Below are 16,350 nucleotides of genomic sequence, written 5' to 3' on the forward strand. Positions count from 1 at the left end.
CGGGGGCGCGGAGCCGGCAGCCCGCAATCCGGGGAGGCGCCTGGGCCCGCCCTCCTCCGGGGCCGAGCGGGGAGGGGGCCCGGGCCGGCGCTGGGCGGGGAGAGCCGCCTGGCCCCTCCCCTCCGCCGCCCTCCCCAAAGTTGCCGTCTCCCCCGGGGCCGGCCAGTCTTATGATCCAGCGGATCCTCCTGGGGAGGCCTGGCCGGGGAGAGGGCGCGGGCGCCGAGCGGCGGGGGCAGCGGGCGGGCGCGGCGACCGGGGCCCGGGCGGGGATCCGGGCAGCGACCGAGGCGGCGGCAGCGCCCCGGGCCCGTCGCCCCTCCCCTCGGGTGGGGGGAGTCGCTGCATGGGGTCGGGGGGTCGGCCGTGCTGCGCTGAGCGGCGGCGGCGGCGGACCCCCCAGGCGGGCTGGGGCTGATCCCGGGGCCGGGGCGGGGGCTCCGGGGGGACCATGCCCGGAGGCCGGCCGGCCGCAGCATGGCTCACGGGCCCGGCGCGCTGATGCTCAAGTGCGTGGTGGTCGGCGACGGGGCGGTGGGCAAGACGTGCCTACTCATGAGCTATGCCAACGACGCCTTCCCGGAGGAGTACGTGCCCACCGTCTTCGACCACTACGCAGGTAAGCCTCGGAAGTGCTGACTAAGGGGCCGCTCCCCGGGCTGGGAACTTTGGAGCAACTTTGGCTGAGCCCCCTCACCGCCTCCCCTGCGCGCGCTCCCCACCCCTCCCCCGTCGCGCCCTCCGCCGGGCGCCCGGCCCCACCCCCAGGCTTTCCCTCTGGCAGCCCCTAGCATGCCGGACCCAGCCCTCTTCCCACCCCCGACTCCGGTGCCCCGTCCTGGCGCCCCGCATTTCCCATCCCCCTCGGCGCCCGGGGCCGACCCCCTTGACCTTCCTACAGCCGCCTTCCCTATTGCCCCAATCCCCGAGGGGGAAACGTGGCTACGGGACTTGGGAGAAAGGAGTGGGCAGCTGGGCGCCACATCGCCCCAGCCTCACGCCACTTCACAGTGAGCCGGGCACAAGGGAAAACGGGTGGCATCTCCCTGGGAGCTCCCACTTGCCTCCAGCTGGGTTAGGAGGGAAGGGTCCTGATGGGGAACGAAACTGCCCCAGAGCCTAGATGATTGTGAGCTTCTCTCCCCGCCCCCACTTCTCTGCCCTTGCAGTCAGCGTCACCGTAGGGGGCAAGCAGTACCTCCTGGGACTCTATGACACAGCCGGACAGGTGAGTGTCTTGGCCCCTGGCCGCACCCCCCGCCCTTTCCCCAATTCAGGGTGTTTATGAAGGGCCTTTGGAAACTGACGTGTCTAGGAGGGAGGGTGTGTCTGCAAGGGTCCTTCTGGATCAAGTATTTCTTTCTTCAAGTCACCACATTAGGGAAAGGAAAAAAAAAAACTCAGCAACAAACCCAGACCAGCCTACCCCATGTGAACCCCTGGGCTGAAAGTTTCTGCCTGTGTGTGCCTTCTGTCTGGTGCCTGGTGTGTGGGTCCCAACTCCTGTTGCAAAGTGGCAGCGGCCAATCCTGAGGCACTATTATTTTTAGTTGCCGATGACCAGGTCTCCCCTCACAGCCTTTGTCTGGTCCCTCATTGGTGAGTGGTCTGCCTGCCCGAGGAGCCTGATTGGTGGGAAATGGCATCATCTAATATGATGGGAAGGCATTTGGTCCTGGTTATGTTTATTACAACATCATTGCGCTCTGGGACTCCAGTCCCTGAAAACGTAATTTGTGGTATTACCAGAGGACCACAGGGAAAAAAGAAAAGAAACAACCACCATCCAGCCACTCCCAGGGGCAGGGAGGGGAAGGAGGGGTTAGGAGTTCAGTGTGAATCTTGGAGGAAGAGCTTTTTTTTGTTGTTCCCTAGGAAGGCCAGGTGACTTTGTCTGGGTTTTCTTTGGTAGAGATTATTGTGCAGAAAGAAAATGCACCCTCCGACCATTATTTGCATATTAGAGGTGGCTTCTGAAGCATTAAGTTCTCCTCTCTGTCTCTGTCCCAGCTCCACCCTCTTCCCAAACCCACTTTTGCTGTGGGCCTAAGATGATTTGTTTGATGAAGTTTTGCAAAATCCATCCCTGTGATTTAGACCTGAAAATTTGGGCGGAAGTTTCCACGTGTCATCCAGACTTGAGTCCTTGAGAACATGTGAGCGGCTGAGGGCCTTGGAGAGTGTCTTTAGGGGATGTCCAGTAGTACAGTTTCCTTATCTGTAAGATGGGGTTCAAAAAATTCAGACCATTCCCCTGGGCATATATTATATGCTGGATGCTTAGCACTGAGTCTGGCACACACTAGGCACACATTAGGTCAATAAAGAGGAACTTTTCTTTGTAGCCCTTGTAGATTTGGATTTCAGAATTGTAGTACCGGGTTAGATTCCAAAGAATGTCTTGTTGGGGGGCATCTCGATGTGGCCTCTGGTTTCTATACTGTGAAGTTAGAGGAGCCCCTGAGAATAGAGAAACCACTGGCAGAGCACTAGGCACCAGGTGCCTGAGGCCGCCCACTTTCACCAAACTGAACCAGGTTAGTACAACGAGTTCTTAGCTTTCCAGGGGCCCTTTTCATTACCTGCTTTGTAGTTACTCCTTCTATCATTACCGGACGGTATAGAGGGCAAGAGGCAGAACCCATTCAATCAAATAAGACCGACTTTTAAGAAGTACAGCTGGTAAACAGCAGGTTGAAATTGTTGTTTGAAAGGAGAGAGGTTAAGAATCGTCTCTAATTTTAACTTCTCTCAGTACTGCCTCTTCCCTTTTCTTTGTTACTTGTCACCATGGCCATCTTTTGACCACGAGCCCTATTCAACAGGACGTGTGTATGTCAGAGCTGTTCTGTGCACATTCAAATCTGGCTAATATCTACTGACTTCCTTCTACATATCAGGCCTGGGGCAGCCACATGCAAATATTATTTTATTTTCTGCACTAAACAACCCCATGAGATAGGTGATCCTCCATCTTTGAAGACGAGGAAACTAGGGCTCAGAGAAGCTAGGTTGCTGTTCTAAAGTCACAGCTACGGAGGGATGTTGCTAGGATTAGGACATGGGTCTGAATCTGCCATAGTTTGAGGCGGTTATGTACAGAGGAAGTCATGGGAGGTGCTGAGGTGCCACCTGGGTTGATTGGGTTGCTTGTGTCTCTGTAGACATGGTCCCTGGAATCTTCACAGTCATTCTCTGAGTGGGGGTTGTATGCCACCCCTGCAGAGGAAAAAACCCAGGTCCAAAGAGTCAAGTGCTGTTTTCCGTGGAGATTGTAAGCTATCTTCTAAGTGGGATCAACCTATTAGTGAGAGTCAGATATTACTGTTTTTATCCAATGGTGGATCACTTACTCTATTGGCCAAGAGGTATGTTAGGCCCCCTTGGTGTTTCTCCCAGCGTCTAAGACTTTTCCTGAGTTAGCAATAATTCACCTTGCAGCATCCAAGGGTTTATTACTAATAAGCAATCTTAGCAACGTAATCATCAATGAGATTAAATGAGTGCCCACTTTGTACCTAACACTGTGCTGAGCACCAGAGGGGTACAAAAGAATAAATTTAAGATGGGGATCTGCCATGTCTGAGGACAGCACAGGTGGAAACGTCTGAATTAGATGCAACGTGTGATATGTAGGAGATTCCTGTGTTGTACTTGGTCATTAAGACCTCGTGCCTCTATGAATTGGTAACCGATTAATCTTACAATAATAATAATGATAAAGAAACACATTCACATGCATATACATATAGAGAGAAATTTTCAAGTCTGATGGGCAGCAGAGGAAAGCCCATGGGCTTTGGAACCAAATAAGCTTGGGCCCAGATCTCCACCTTGCTGTACTGGTCCTGTGATTCTAGCTGTATTATTAACCTTCTCTGTGATCTAGTAAAAATGTGGTTAATTAGAATCTGTACTGCAGTGTTATAGGTCGGCTTAAATTGTTTAATGTATATAAAAGCAGCTGACACTGTTCTTCGTTCATAATAGTAGATGTGTAAAAAATATGAGAAATTACTGTGCTCCACCGTGGGCAGTTTTATAAGGGGAAGAGGTCACACGTGGAAGAGGACCGTGTATTATACTTGGAGTTGATAGAAATTCTACTAGGATGCCAGATCCTAGAGGCTTTTTAGCGGAGGTCTGATGCTAGCTTTGTACTTTGTAATTGCCACGGTCCCCATCACTGGACCCATGGACACGGTCGAGTGCTCCCTGCTCTAAATGCCCTGTTGTGTCAAGATGGTTTCCTTTCTTGATCAGAACCTGCATCCCCAGTGATGTAAGAGAAACTCTTAGAAAAATGAAGAGTTCAGCATAAAATTTGAGAACCAAGTGGGGTATGTAGGTTTCAGTCGATTCTACTTTGGGAGATAAGATGGGATGAGGGAGAAGCTCACAGCACTTTAAAAAGTTCACTCATGCACTTGGGCGCTCACTGTATTTGAACAACAGCACATCTCCCTTGGGTTGGAACTTCTAGTCTGTGTGCTTACTCTTGGGTCCCCTCTTTGACCCCAGTTGAGTTCAAAGCCATAAGTATCCAATGGCCCAATTTATATATTAAAGAACATATTATGGAACTTCAAGAGATGACTGTAGTAGATAACCTCTTGCCTTCCGGAGTAGGCTGCTTCCCCCTTAACCTCCACTGCTATTGGCAGAGAGAGAGAGAATATAGAGTGAATGTGAATGTGTCGGGCATCACGTTCTGAGTCCCATCACGTTCTCTGCCTGGGCACATCCCTCCACACCCCCGACACACTAGCATTAGGCCAAAGGGAAGCCCCCCTCTCTTGGCCAAGCCCCTAGTGGCCCAGGAGCAGCCCGACATTTTAGTGCCAAGCATTTCAGAGTGGAAGTTGAAGGCGCTCCTTCCTCCTCCCTGTGGCCTGCCGGAGAGGTCCGGCTTCCGGTCTGGGCCTCTGCAGTTCTTCTCTTTTCTTGCCTGGCGTTCAGGGCTTCAGGGTCGGCTCTGCAGCAGCCCCAGTGTCTGCTCAGGGAGGTGCTGGAGGGGTGAGATTTTCCCTCCTGACTCTGCGCTGTGTGGAGCTCAGGGGAAGTGAGAAGAGCTCTGGCTCTGGCAGACGAGCCAGTGGGAGCTGCCTGGCAAGCTGCTCTCGAAGTGCGGGCTCCAGGCTGATCTCTTAATCCTTGGCAGGAAGGCAGAACTTGATACCCTGAAGAGGGAAGGACGGACGCCCAGTTTATCCCAGGTCCCGGAATACCCACACTCAGGAGGGTGTGTTGGGGGTGAGTTTGGGTTCCCTAGAGTTCCAGATTTAGCCACTGCCTCAGTGTGTACAAGTCCATATGTGTGCTTTTGGGTGTGCTGTTGCTATATCTGTTAACTTAAACACACACAAGTTCAAGGATGCATATAAGAGAGCTATAAATACCTTCACTCAGGTGTCCCCTGGGGTTGGTTCAGGGACAAGTGAGGTCTGTTTCTTACTTGACATAGCCCAGCAGCTGTGGCTGCCTTGCAGGCCCTCTGGGTGCCCCGAGAAGCACTTCCCCTCCAGAAGGGGATCTCCAGGGAGGCAGCCTGGGAATGCCCTGCCTTCTGGAATGCCCTGCAGCACCCAAGAGCCTAGTTTAACAGGAAGGGGCAGGGGTAAGCCCAGGGTATTGCCACTCATAGAACGCCTCCCACCTTCAGGCAGGCATCCTCACAGAACCTTCCGAGGTAGACTCTTCCCAGGTGAGGAAATTGAGAGTGAGTGGGCTTATGAGAACCAGACCAAGATGGGATTAGGAAAAAGGTTTTCCTTACTTTGGAGGGGCCTGCATGGAGCATCATTAGGGCTCAGGAAGTACCAACTCACATCACCCAGGCTCCAGGTTCCTGCAGCCCGACACTGCATCCCTGAGGGGCCCCAGGAGCAGAGTTTGGGAGGAGCCGCAGGGTTCCTTCCAGACATCAGCTGCAACAGGTGAGATGCTGGCACTGAGCATCCTGGTTTCCCTTAGTAACCTACTGTAGATTTGTCATCTGTGCATTTTGCTAACCTTTTTAGAAGCTATTTATATTTCCAGTCTGCACTGCATCATAGGGAATGCTGGTTTCCTCCTCCGCGTGGGGAAGGTGGATGGCCTTTCTTGGCTTCAAAGCCTTTGCAGTGGCCGAATGCCCTGTGTCCCCCCTCTTGGCACTCTGATGTGAGTTTGGGATGTGATCCTCTGATCCATCCGGCTTCACTTCTCTCATGATTCTCTTGAGGTTTGGTGACATTTATGCTCTGGGAACCAAAGCTTACCAGCAGGTGTGTCAGGAATGGTGTTATAGGTGCGCCCAGATGCCATCTGCTCAGCTCGGAAGTGGGGGGGGGGGGGGGGGCGGGCCCAGTGTGTAGCTTCCAGGGGGCTGAACGTATATGGTCATGTTTATGTGTGCCAGGATGTGAAAAAGGTGGGAAGCATTGCCTTAAAGCTCATGGGTTAGAGTTCTTATGGAGAACTGGGTGTTTGTGGTTTTGTTGTGGAGTTTGGGGTTTCAGGAGATAAGCCCTAGTGGTATTAAAACAAAACAAAACAAAGCCGTTCTCCATGGGGCTATCGATTTCTAGCAATGACATGTGTTGGCAGCAGCTGGTACTACCAAGAGGCCTCAGGTACAGAATAGCAATATGCAAGGAGGAGGAAAGAGAGGCTGTTACAAAGAAACTAAGCCCAAAACCACACATGTTTTTAAAATTCGGGCACCTCAGCTGAATTTCCTTTCACTCAGAGGGCTTGGTTTTGCCCTAATTTGGTGTGTTTGGGTCAAGGAGCGGCTTTCCTTGCCCTCAGCACTTTGCTGTTCCTCTTTTAGTTTCTGGCAGGCAGCTGCTTTGCATGAGGAAGGGCGGGGAGACCCAGCCAGGGAGGCTGCGCGGGGCGGCAGGATGGCCATGGCGGGTCATCGGCGCCCTTCCTGGCCGCCCAGCTCTCCGAGCACAGTTCTCCCAGATCCACTGCCTGCTGGACTGACTCGATTCTCTCTAAGCTCCATGAGGACAGGTGACCGTGTCTCTTTTTCTCCACCGGGTTTCCAGCACGCAGCCCAGTGCCTGGTGCGTGGTAGGTCTACAATGACTGTTTGTTAAATTGAGTTGATTGGCATTTGGCTGTCAACTCATTTCTGCTAAAAGGTTAACCAAAGACTAGGGTTATTGCTGTTAAATAAGAGCTTCTGGCACAACCCCTTTCTTGGAAAAAAGCTTTGTTCATTTAGTAGAAGTCTCTAAGTTTCAAAGGAGTGACAGGCATGGAGGTAAGCAGCAGGCCAGGCGCTATCCCCTGACCCAAAACCTGGGGGCTTTCCGTGGGCCCCAGTGGGCCCGTCCCCCAGTGCTGTCTCTCAGGTGCCGGCCTCCACGTCTTTCCTGAGACCTGTCACTCTCAGATGCCCCGAGGGGGAGGCAGCTCGGCAGTGACAGTGTGGGTTCTGGATTCTCTGGAACATTTTTGAATCCTACTCCTCCTCTCTGTAGCTGTGAGACCGTCAGGCAGCCAACTTCTTCCCTCCCTGTGGACGGGGGAGATGATGGCCACCTCGCAGGGTTGCCGTCAGGGCTAGTTAGAGATGATGTGTAGTTGTCCCAGATGGCCTCACACTCAGTCAGGGGTGATGGTCCCAGCCGGCTTTGGGGGCTCTACCCCAGTTCAGTTCAGCTGGTGTTGATTCAGTGCCTCCTCTCTGTCCCAACCTCCTGTGGGAGAAGAAAGGGGGAGTCAGATGGCAGAAAGCAGTGGGGAACACTCTTCATGTGAAATTGAGTGGTACACCATCCCAGTTGAGAAGAGGTAGCAGGAATAAGCTCTGCAAAGCTGTAGGCTCGCAGGAAGAGATGGGAGGCAGTACAGTAGACTGGTTACCACTGTGGGCCCCCACATTGGACTGCCAGGGTCTACTTTCCAGCAAAGGACTTGACTTCTCAAAACCTCAGTTTCCTCATCTGTAAAATGGGGATTATAAAATCAAATCAGAGCTTCCCAGCTCCCAGGTAAGGGATTTTTCTTAGCCTCAAGGTGGCTGGGTAGGGCCTGGGATGGACAGCCCTGGGCTCAGGTTGTCCCTTCCAGCTTGAGCCGTCTAACCTCAGTCACTTAGCCCATGGCCCCTCTACCCTACCCACTGTGTGCTGAACACATCTCTGTCTTCTCTGTCCCAGGAAGTGAAAGCTTGGGAACCATTGGGCTAAATGAGGTCACGCAGGCAGAGGGGCACGGAGAACAGATATTCTGGGTGGAGAGGAACAGCATGGGGAGCACAGGCACAGGGCGTCCCAAATGTGTCTTTTTATGGTACCTCGGATCCCTGCTATCAGTGTCAACGTGTGGAATAGGGATGAGAACTAAATTATGGAGTTTTTCACCCAGTAACTGACGACTTAGTAATTAGAGAGATATTAACCTGGTGCTGTGCTGCTTGTTGATTTTAATAGAGAGAACAGAACATGGGGAAAGGGGCCTCTGTTATTGTTGCTGTTTCTTTTCAAGTGATTGGTGGGAGTAGAGGCCCAGCCGCCTCTCTCCTGATGCCCACACTCGCCAACCCTTCCCAGACTCAGGGAAGACCCCGGGGGTTAATAATGACACTCTTGTCATTGAGTGGCACTTTTACAGGGTGTGAAGCACGTTGCACATGGTGCTCCGTGAGGCTTCTCACCTGCCCTGAGTAAAGGAAGCAGGTCGTGGTTGCCTCCTTTGCAGGTTCAGAGAGGTTAAGTGACTTGTTCGGACCACACAGCTGGTAAAAAGGCAACACCAAGATTACAGGCCAGACTGCCCAACTCCAAGACCTGGGTTCTCTATGTTAAACCACTCACAAGAATCAGCTTGATGGTGTTATATGTCTCCTTTACATTACGTATATTCTGTTGCTGACAATTTCATTAAAAAGTACATTCTGGGCACATTGCTTTTCTGGACAGGAGAGTTGGTGGAGTGGTGTCTATAGATGGGACACTAGGGGCTGCTGCTGAAATGGCTCCTTAAAGATAACCTCCACCCCACCTCCACCCTGGGAGATGAAGGGTGTTTTGTCTATTTGTTCATTAACCTCCATTGTTGCTGAAAAAGAGGACTTCCCCTGCGTGGTGCAGGTAGCTGCATTGCCAGTGAGGCTGTGGAAGAAACTTCATGCTGGTGCAGGTGTCACCTGTTCCCGGGAAGGAGCTCTGCGCTGCTTTGCATCGTCACCCCTGCTCCGCCTGGCAGCCCTGACTTGACATGAACTTGCTGTGCGGGGGCTGCCAGGCAGATGTCTTTTCCATCCCATAGGGGCTGCCCCAGACTTTTCTTTTCTCCCTGTAGGAGTTTCCTTATTTAGGTAAAAACTGCCATTTTCAACCTGTTTGTCCCTCTTCCATCGGGATATGCCCTGAATATGCACCCAAAGACTTCCTCTGCCACCCACTCCTCATTTTGCCTGCCTTCCTGAGCATCCTGTTGACACCACCTCCGCATGGGCTTCCACATCCCACGTCCCACAGCCTGGGCTGCGTCCCACCGCCGTGACTGCCAGGACTAGATGAAAACACTCATTCAGTCAGTCAGCAAACATTCCTTAAGCACCAAATCTGGGCCAGCACCTCTGCAAGGGGTGGGGCTTACGAGACAGATCGGGCCCAGGCCCTGCCCCCAGGAGCTCACGGTTCAGCAGAGGGGGGAAGGGAGAGGGTGCCTGTTCATCGGGGGCACAGAGGAGGCTGGGTTCTGTCCTTCCCAGGAGATGAGAATGGGCACAGCAGCCTGGAGTTCTCCAGGTCGATTTTAGGTGGAGAAAGTGCTCAGACTGGATTCTTACATGTACTAGATGCTCAGTGAGGGTTTGAATTACTGCACTGGTTCTCAGATGTGGTCCTCAAACCAACATGCATCTTCTGGGAATGTGTTAGAAATCCAGACTCTTAGGCTTCACCCCAGGCCTCTGGAATCAGAGAATCTGGGACAACTCTGGTATGACAAGCCCTCCAGGTGATTCTGATACTGGCCGAAATGTCAGAGCCCCCAAGTTAGTAAATGTGAACTTAATATACCTTGTCTTAGCAAGCCACCTCCCCATCTCCCCTCCCCCGATACACACACACACACACACACACACACACACACACACACTCTCTCTCTCTCTCTCTCTCTCTCTCTCTCTCTCTCTCTCTCTCTCTCTCTCTCTCTCTCTCCTCTCCCTCTCCCTCCCCCTGCCTCCCTCACTCCCTCCCTCCCTCCCTCCATGCTCTACTTATACACTGTCTCCAGAGTGCAGGTACATACCTTATCCATCTTGTAATCCTTATTCATCTTTTAACCCCTGCCTATCCAAACACGCCTCCACACACCCTCATCTCTAGTTCTTTATGCGTGGTTGGGATGCTCCATATTTGTTGGAATGAACTGAATCATTCAGCCACTGGTGCCGCCTTCCTCGCCTGCCTGGTGGAGATGGGGCCAAGGCACGATCAGGAGAAAACGGAAGCAGAACTTCTTAAGCTGCCCTTGGCTCCACTAGTGCACTGTCTGGCCCAAGGCCATGCACACAGTAGGTTCCAGGGGTATTCCTTGATGAGGCCCAAGTGCCAAGCCATGTCCTTCCCCATACATTAAGCATCCAGACAGACTTGAGACGCAAGACCTGCTCTGTTCACCGTAGCTGAGGTTAGCACTCTGGGAGGTGACAGGCCTGCCCCTGAGGACAATGCTGGTTTGGTTTGTGCTAAATTAGTTCCAAAGCAACAGATGGGCAATGATGTCCTTTTGTATTAAAACTCCCCACTGGGACGGTTGGAGGAAGGGCTGTTACTGACACCCTTCTCGGCAGTAATTACTTTTCTGGCTGACCATGGCTTTCTGCGCAAGTGTCCTCCTCCTCCATTCCCCTGCCTTCCCTCCACTTATAAATTCCCCCTTTCCTCCTTCCTTCCTTCCTTCCTTCCTTCCTTCCTCCCTCCCTCCCTCCCTCCCTCCCTCCCTTCCCCTCTCCCTTCCTTCCTTTCTTCTTTTTTTACTGCTCTCTCTTTTTTTTTCCTTTTTTCAAAACTTGTTCCAGTGTAGAAAAGCCATCTTCTTTCAAATGGCCTAAGGGTTGGGATTATAAATGAGTTGGCTCAGAGTATGCCCCCCTTTAAGAGCTGCCACTTAATTCTGATTGTCCAGCTCAATTAAAATTCCACTTACCAATTTCGTTTCTTTTTATGGCTGAGTTATTTGTAGTGAGGTGGATGGACCTAGAGTGTGTCTTACAGAGTGAAGTAAGTCAGAAAGAGAAAGACAAATACCGTATGCTAACACATATATATGGAATCTAAGAAAAAAAAAAAAAGTCATGAAGTACCTAGGGGGCAAGACGGGAATAAAGACACAGACCTGCTAGAGAATGGACTTGAGGATATGGGGAGGGGTCAGGGTAAGCTGTGACAAAGCGAGAGAGTGGCAGGGACATATATACACTACCAAATGTAAAATAGATAGCTAGTGGGAAGCAGCCGCATAGCACAGGGAGATCAGCCTGGTGCTTTGTGACCACCTAGAGGGGTGGAATAGGGAGAGTGGGAGGGAGGCTCAAGAGGGAGGAGATATGGGAACATGTGTATATGTATAGCTGATTCACTTTGTTATAAAGCAGAAACTAACATACCATTGTAAAGCAATTATACTCCATTAAAGATGTTAAAAAATAATAATAATAAACAACCAAAAAGAATTTTAAAAATTCCACTTATCCCAGCGTAATTTTCAAAGGGCTGTCCCGCCAAGCGAGCTGGTTCAGGGTTCACAATTAAGGTGTTCCTTGTGGCCTCCCTGGCTCTGCAGGTTTGGGGGATGGGATAGAGATGAGAGGATCCCTGCTTTCTTCAGACAGGGGCCTTGTCTAGCAGCAGGGAGCTTCTGGTCTTCATCCAGCCTGCAGAAAGTGAGAAGTCCTTCTGAGGAGGAGGAGGCACCCCGTGAACTCCTCCCCTGAGACTCCAGCCCTCTTAGGGTTGAACCCCGTCTTTGAATTTCAGCTGAGAAAATCATCTATAGGCTACAGTCTAGCATTCTGTTTCATTCTTGTTTAAATCTTTATTCAGCACCCAGATTGTAAGCCCTCAGAGGGGGTCTGCATGTGGCACGTAGCGCTTAGCACAACTCACAGCCAGGTGTGTGCTGGATATAGGAGAATCTGTTAGAAAGATGATCATGAAAAGAACATCTCCCGTGACTTTACATCACCTCCGTATTGGTTTTCTCATCAGCTCATTTTAAAGGGAATTCTGTTCTGTCTTGGCATTATTGAAGGTTTTTAAAATCGGGTTATAGGTGGCCGGTGTAATGCGTTGCCTGCCGAGGCACAGTAGAACTCATTTCTTAACTCAGGGAGTCCATCAGCAGAAAGGCTGCCAGGTCTCTTTGGATAAAATACTGGCCAGGATGTGTGCTGTTCTCCAGCAAGTCTGGATCTGTAGGATTCCTTCAGTGTGTTTTGTGTCATGTGTCCCTCTGTTACAAGCAGGGGGAGCCCTGACATCCTGCTGCTGGGCCAGGCAGTGTGGAAGCATCAAAGTCTAGGCAAGCTGGTGTTATAAACAAAGCAATTCCTCAGAAATTCCTCGTGAGCCAGACTGCTTGTTTACTCCTCTTTCCTTTTTAAAAATTGAGATATTACTCATATTCAGTGGGTTTTATATGTTCACAAAGTTGTGCGACCATCACCACTATTTAATTCCAGAACATTCTCATCACCCCCAAAGAAACCCTGTACCTATAATCAGTGACTCTCCATTCTCCCCTTCCCCCAGCTCTTAGCAACCACTAATCTACTTTTTTTTTTTTTTTCCCGGTACGCGGGCCTCTCACTGCTGTGGCCTCTCCCATTGCGGAGCACAGGCTCAGCGGCCATGGCTCACGGGCCCAGCCGCTCCGCGGCACGTGGGATCCTCCCGGACCGGGGCACGAACCCGTGTCCCATGCATTGGCAGGTGGACTCTCAACCACTGCACCACCAGGGAAGCCCACTAATCTACTTTTTGACCCTGTGGATTTGCCCATTCTGGACATTTCATATAAATGGAATCATACAATATGTGACCTTCGTGTCTGGTTTCTTTCACTTAGCATCATGTTTTCAAGGTTCATCCATGTTGTAGAATATACCAGTACTTCATTTCTTTTTTGTGGCTGAATAATCCTCGTGTGTCCTTTTTATTCCTTTTCGTCAGTCTTCATTACATGGACATTCTGCCCGAACCCTGGAAATCACTGGTCATGTACTTCTGGTGCTGTCTTCACCCCAGCTCTGGTAGGGCTAGGGCTAGTCCCTCTACACTTTCAGTGTTCCAGTTCTCCTGTTGCCTCTGTTCATAATCCTCCCCACCCCCATCTACACCCTTATGTCTTTATTCATCAGATATGTGAGTATCTGTTAAATACAGGTGAGGTGAGGAACACGAAGATCCATCAGATAGGGTTCTTTCTCTGTAGGAGCTTAGAGTCCATTGGGAAGAGAAGATGTATACAGATGACCAAAATGCAAACAGAATATGGGACGTACCAAGAAAAGGTAAAGGGTGAGGAGTGTCATAAGGGTGCCTGACTGCTAGGCTGCTTGCCTGGAGTCTCCCAGAGAGCCAGGGCCTCAGTGGGGCCATCAAGACTCAGAGACTTGATTTCATTGAGGCACTCACATATCATCAGGTCCACCGGTCTGATCTGTGTTAACTCATAGAGATCTGGATATAAATAAGGTTGTGGAAGGATTATTTATCATGTGGTCTTGGTGGAAAAATGGGCTCAAGCCATAAACCAGTAGCTCACAAGGAAGAAAAGCAAACAGCCAATTGAACACACAATATGCAAAGATATGCAAATAAAAACTTTTTTTTTTTCACTTACCAAATTGAACAACATGGGAAAAATTGATATTCAGGAGTCAGGGAAGTGGATGCTGTATGTACCGTTCAGTAAAAACTGACACAATCCATTTGGAGGTTAATTTGGCAAAGACACTTAAATTTTCAGTGATCCATTTCTATGAATTTATGCCAAGGAAACACTCAGTGTACACAAAGATTTACATAAAATGATATTCTTCACAGCCATATTTATAATAGTGATAAATTATAAACACAATGCATAGTAAAAAAGGATTTGTTAAATGATAGCATGATATGTATTAGAATGATCACAGCCATTAAGAACCGCTTTCAGCAAATATTTAAAGATATATGAAAAGGCTAGTGGTGTGTTAAGTGTGAAAACGCAGGAATCAAAACTATATGGCATTATCACAACTTTGAAAAATCTGCATATGTATAACGTGTAAGAAAAAAATTGGTATAAAATTGTCACAATGTTGAAGCAGTTGGCTCTAGGTAGTGATGTTGAATACTTGTAGACATTTACTTCTTTATACTTTATTCTGTTTTTCTCCAATTTAAAAAAACGTCACTTTATTTTTATTGAACTTATATATGCAGATGGTTTAAAGAGTCAACAAGATCCTGTTATGGAGAAACAAAAGATCCCTCTCCACTTTGCTACAGAGAAGTCCTTTCCCACTCCCCCAAGGCAACCGCTTTCAGTTCTTAGCTGTTTATGTTGGTAAAAGAAATCCTCTGTTGCCTTCACACCATGAATGATGAGGCTTTAGCTATCTTTTGAATATGTCTTCCACTTCCCATCCACCTATCCCCAGTAGCTATATTGTAATTTCCATTTGATTATTGATCAGTGGTTATATTTTTATCACTGTGTTAGCACAGCTGAGCCATGTAGTGTACTATAATTACTTTTCCCTCTGTGTGCGGCTTTTTGTTTCCCTGGAGTTACTAATTATCTTCTTCCCTTGCTTAGTTTTCACCACCTGTCTATTTCATTCTAAACTCACCTTTCCATACATTCCAGCATATCAAGTATTCTGTCAGTTTCTTCTTGGAGGCATTCGTCATGAGCCTACTGACCTGCTTCAGTTTGGGCTAGTTGCCTCGAGCCTACTGCACAGCTGTCATCCTAGGATTTTCCTTCATCATTACTGGGATTCCCTTTGGCTCTATGTCTTGTATTAGATGCCAATTTTTATTTTTCATGTCTTCATAGTTTATTTCCTCGTTTTGGTAGAGTATATATTTTATTAGTTTCCTGAGAAAAGATGCATTGTAGGCAAATTTTTTGATACCTGGTATGTTTGAAAATGTTTTTATTTCCTTCATACCTGCTTGACATTTTGAAAATCGATTGGAAATCATTTTTTTCTTCAGAGCTTTGAAGGCATTGTTCCATCATCTTCCAGCTTCAATTTATGCTGTTAAAAAGTCTGATGCCAATCTTACTCTGGATTCGTTTTTAGGAACCTGTTTTTCCTGTCTGGAATCTCACACTCATGGTCTTCAGGGTAGGGTGTAGCTGGCTATTGTGGGCTATTTCATCCTAGGGCCTCGTGTCCTTCAGTTCTGAGAAATTTTCTTGGTTTATTTCTTTGATTTCTTCACTTCCAATTAATCTCTTCTGTTTCACTAGAACTTCCAGTATTTAGATATTAGAGGTTTTGGGGGTGGTCCTCTAATTGTGCCTTCTCTGTGTCTTTTTGCTCTATTTTTGGGAGAGTTCCTCAATTTTATCATCTGCCCCTTCTATTTTTTTTTAATGTGATTCTATTTTTAATTTTCAAGAACCTTTTCCTGTTCTTTGGATGTTCCTTTTTTTTTTCTTTATCATCTTCTAAGTTTGGATTGGCTTGCTTTTGGTTTGAATATCTTCTCTAATTTCTCTGAGGGTATTAATGATAGCTTTTTGAAATTTTTGTCTCCCTGCATAGTCTCTCGTTTTGATCTCTGCCTTTTGTGGCAGTTCCTCAGGTGTCTACTCACATTTACGAGAGTGGCGTTGGAGAATGGGAAACTCTGCGTATGCATGGGGCTGGATGACTCTGGCCCTTACTGAACGTCTGGGTTTCTCAGCCTCAGCACTGTTGATATTTCGGGCTGGACAGTTTGTTGTGAATGCTGTCCTGTGAACTGTAGGATGTTTAGCAGCATCCGTACTGTCTTCCCTACCCCAATCATGATGATCAGGAATGTCCCAGACATTGCCAGGTGTTCCCTTGGGGCAACGTCAGCCTTTGCTCCTTCTACCCCCATTTGAGAACCACTACTGTAGGGTGATTCATCTGGGTCTTTTCATTGGGGAACCTGGTCCTTCCTCTTGCACTGTTCATATTCCCCAGAAAAGAATCTTGCACCCTACTGCCTGAGTGGTTCCTGCTGGGCTGCCACTGTTCTGGGAGGTGAGGGGAGGAAGCAGGGTAAGGGTCTCAATTTTCAGTGTACCCTGGCCTTGTGTGTTCAGTATGTTCAACTGGGCCCTGTGTCCTCCCACCCAGGGAACCCTCTG

General features: G+C 49.3%; 1 protein-coding gene across 2 annotated transcripts in view; it reads left to right on the top strand.

Annotated features, from left to right (window-relative positions):
* The first annotated feature begins 22 nt into the window (after positions 1-22).
* The window catches only part of RHOQ (ras homolog family member Q), a 40,344-nt gene continuing 24,016 nt past the window's right edge, over positions 23-16,350 (top strand). The window contains exons 1-2 of one of the 2 annotated variants that reach the window (XM_032653250.1): positions 23-619; positions 1,170-1,228. In XM_032653250.1, the coding sequence (XP_032509141.1) occupies positions 478-619; positions 1,170-1,228 (201 nt within the window). In that variant the 5' untranslated portion in view covers positions 23-477. The remainder of the gene's footprint in view (positions 620-1,169; positions 1,229-16,350) is intronic. The other variant, XM_032653249.1, reaches the window with a different exon arrangement.

This window comes from Phocoena sinus, chromosome 13, assembly GCF_008692025.1.
Source record: "Phocoena sinus isolate mPhoSin1 chromosome 13, mPhoSin1.pri, whole genome shotgun sequence".
Lineage (NCBI taxonomy): Eukaryota > Metazoa > Chordata > Mammalia > Artiodactyla > Phocoenidae > Phocoena > Phocoena sinus.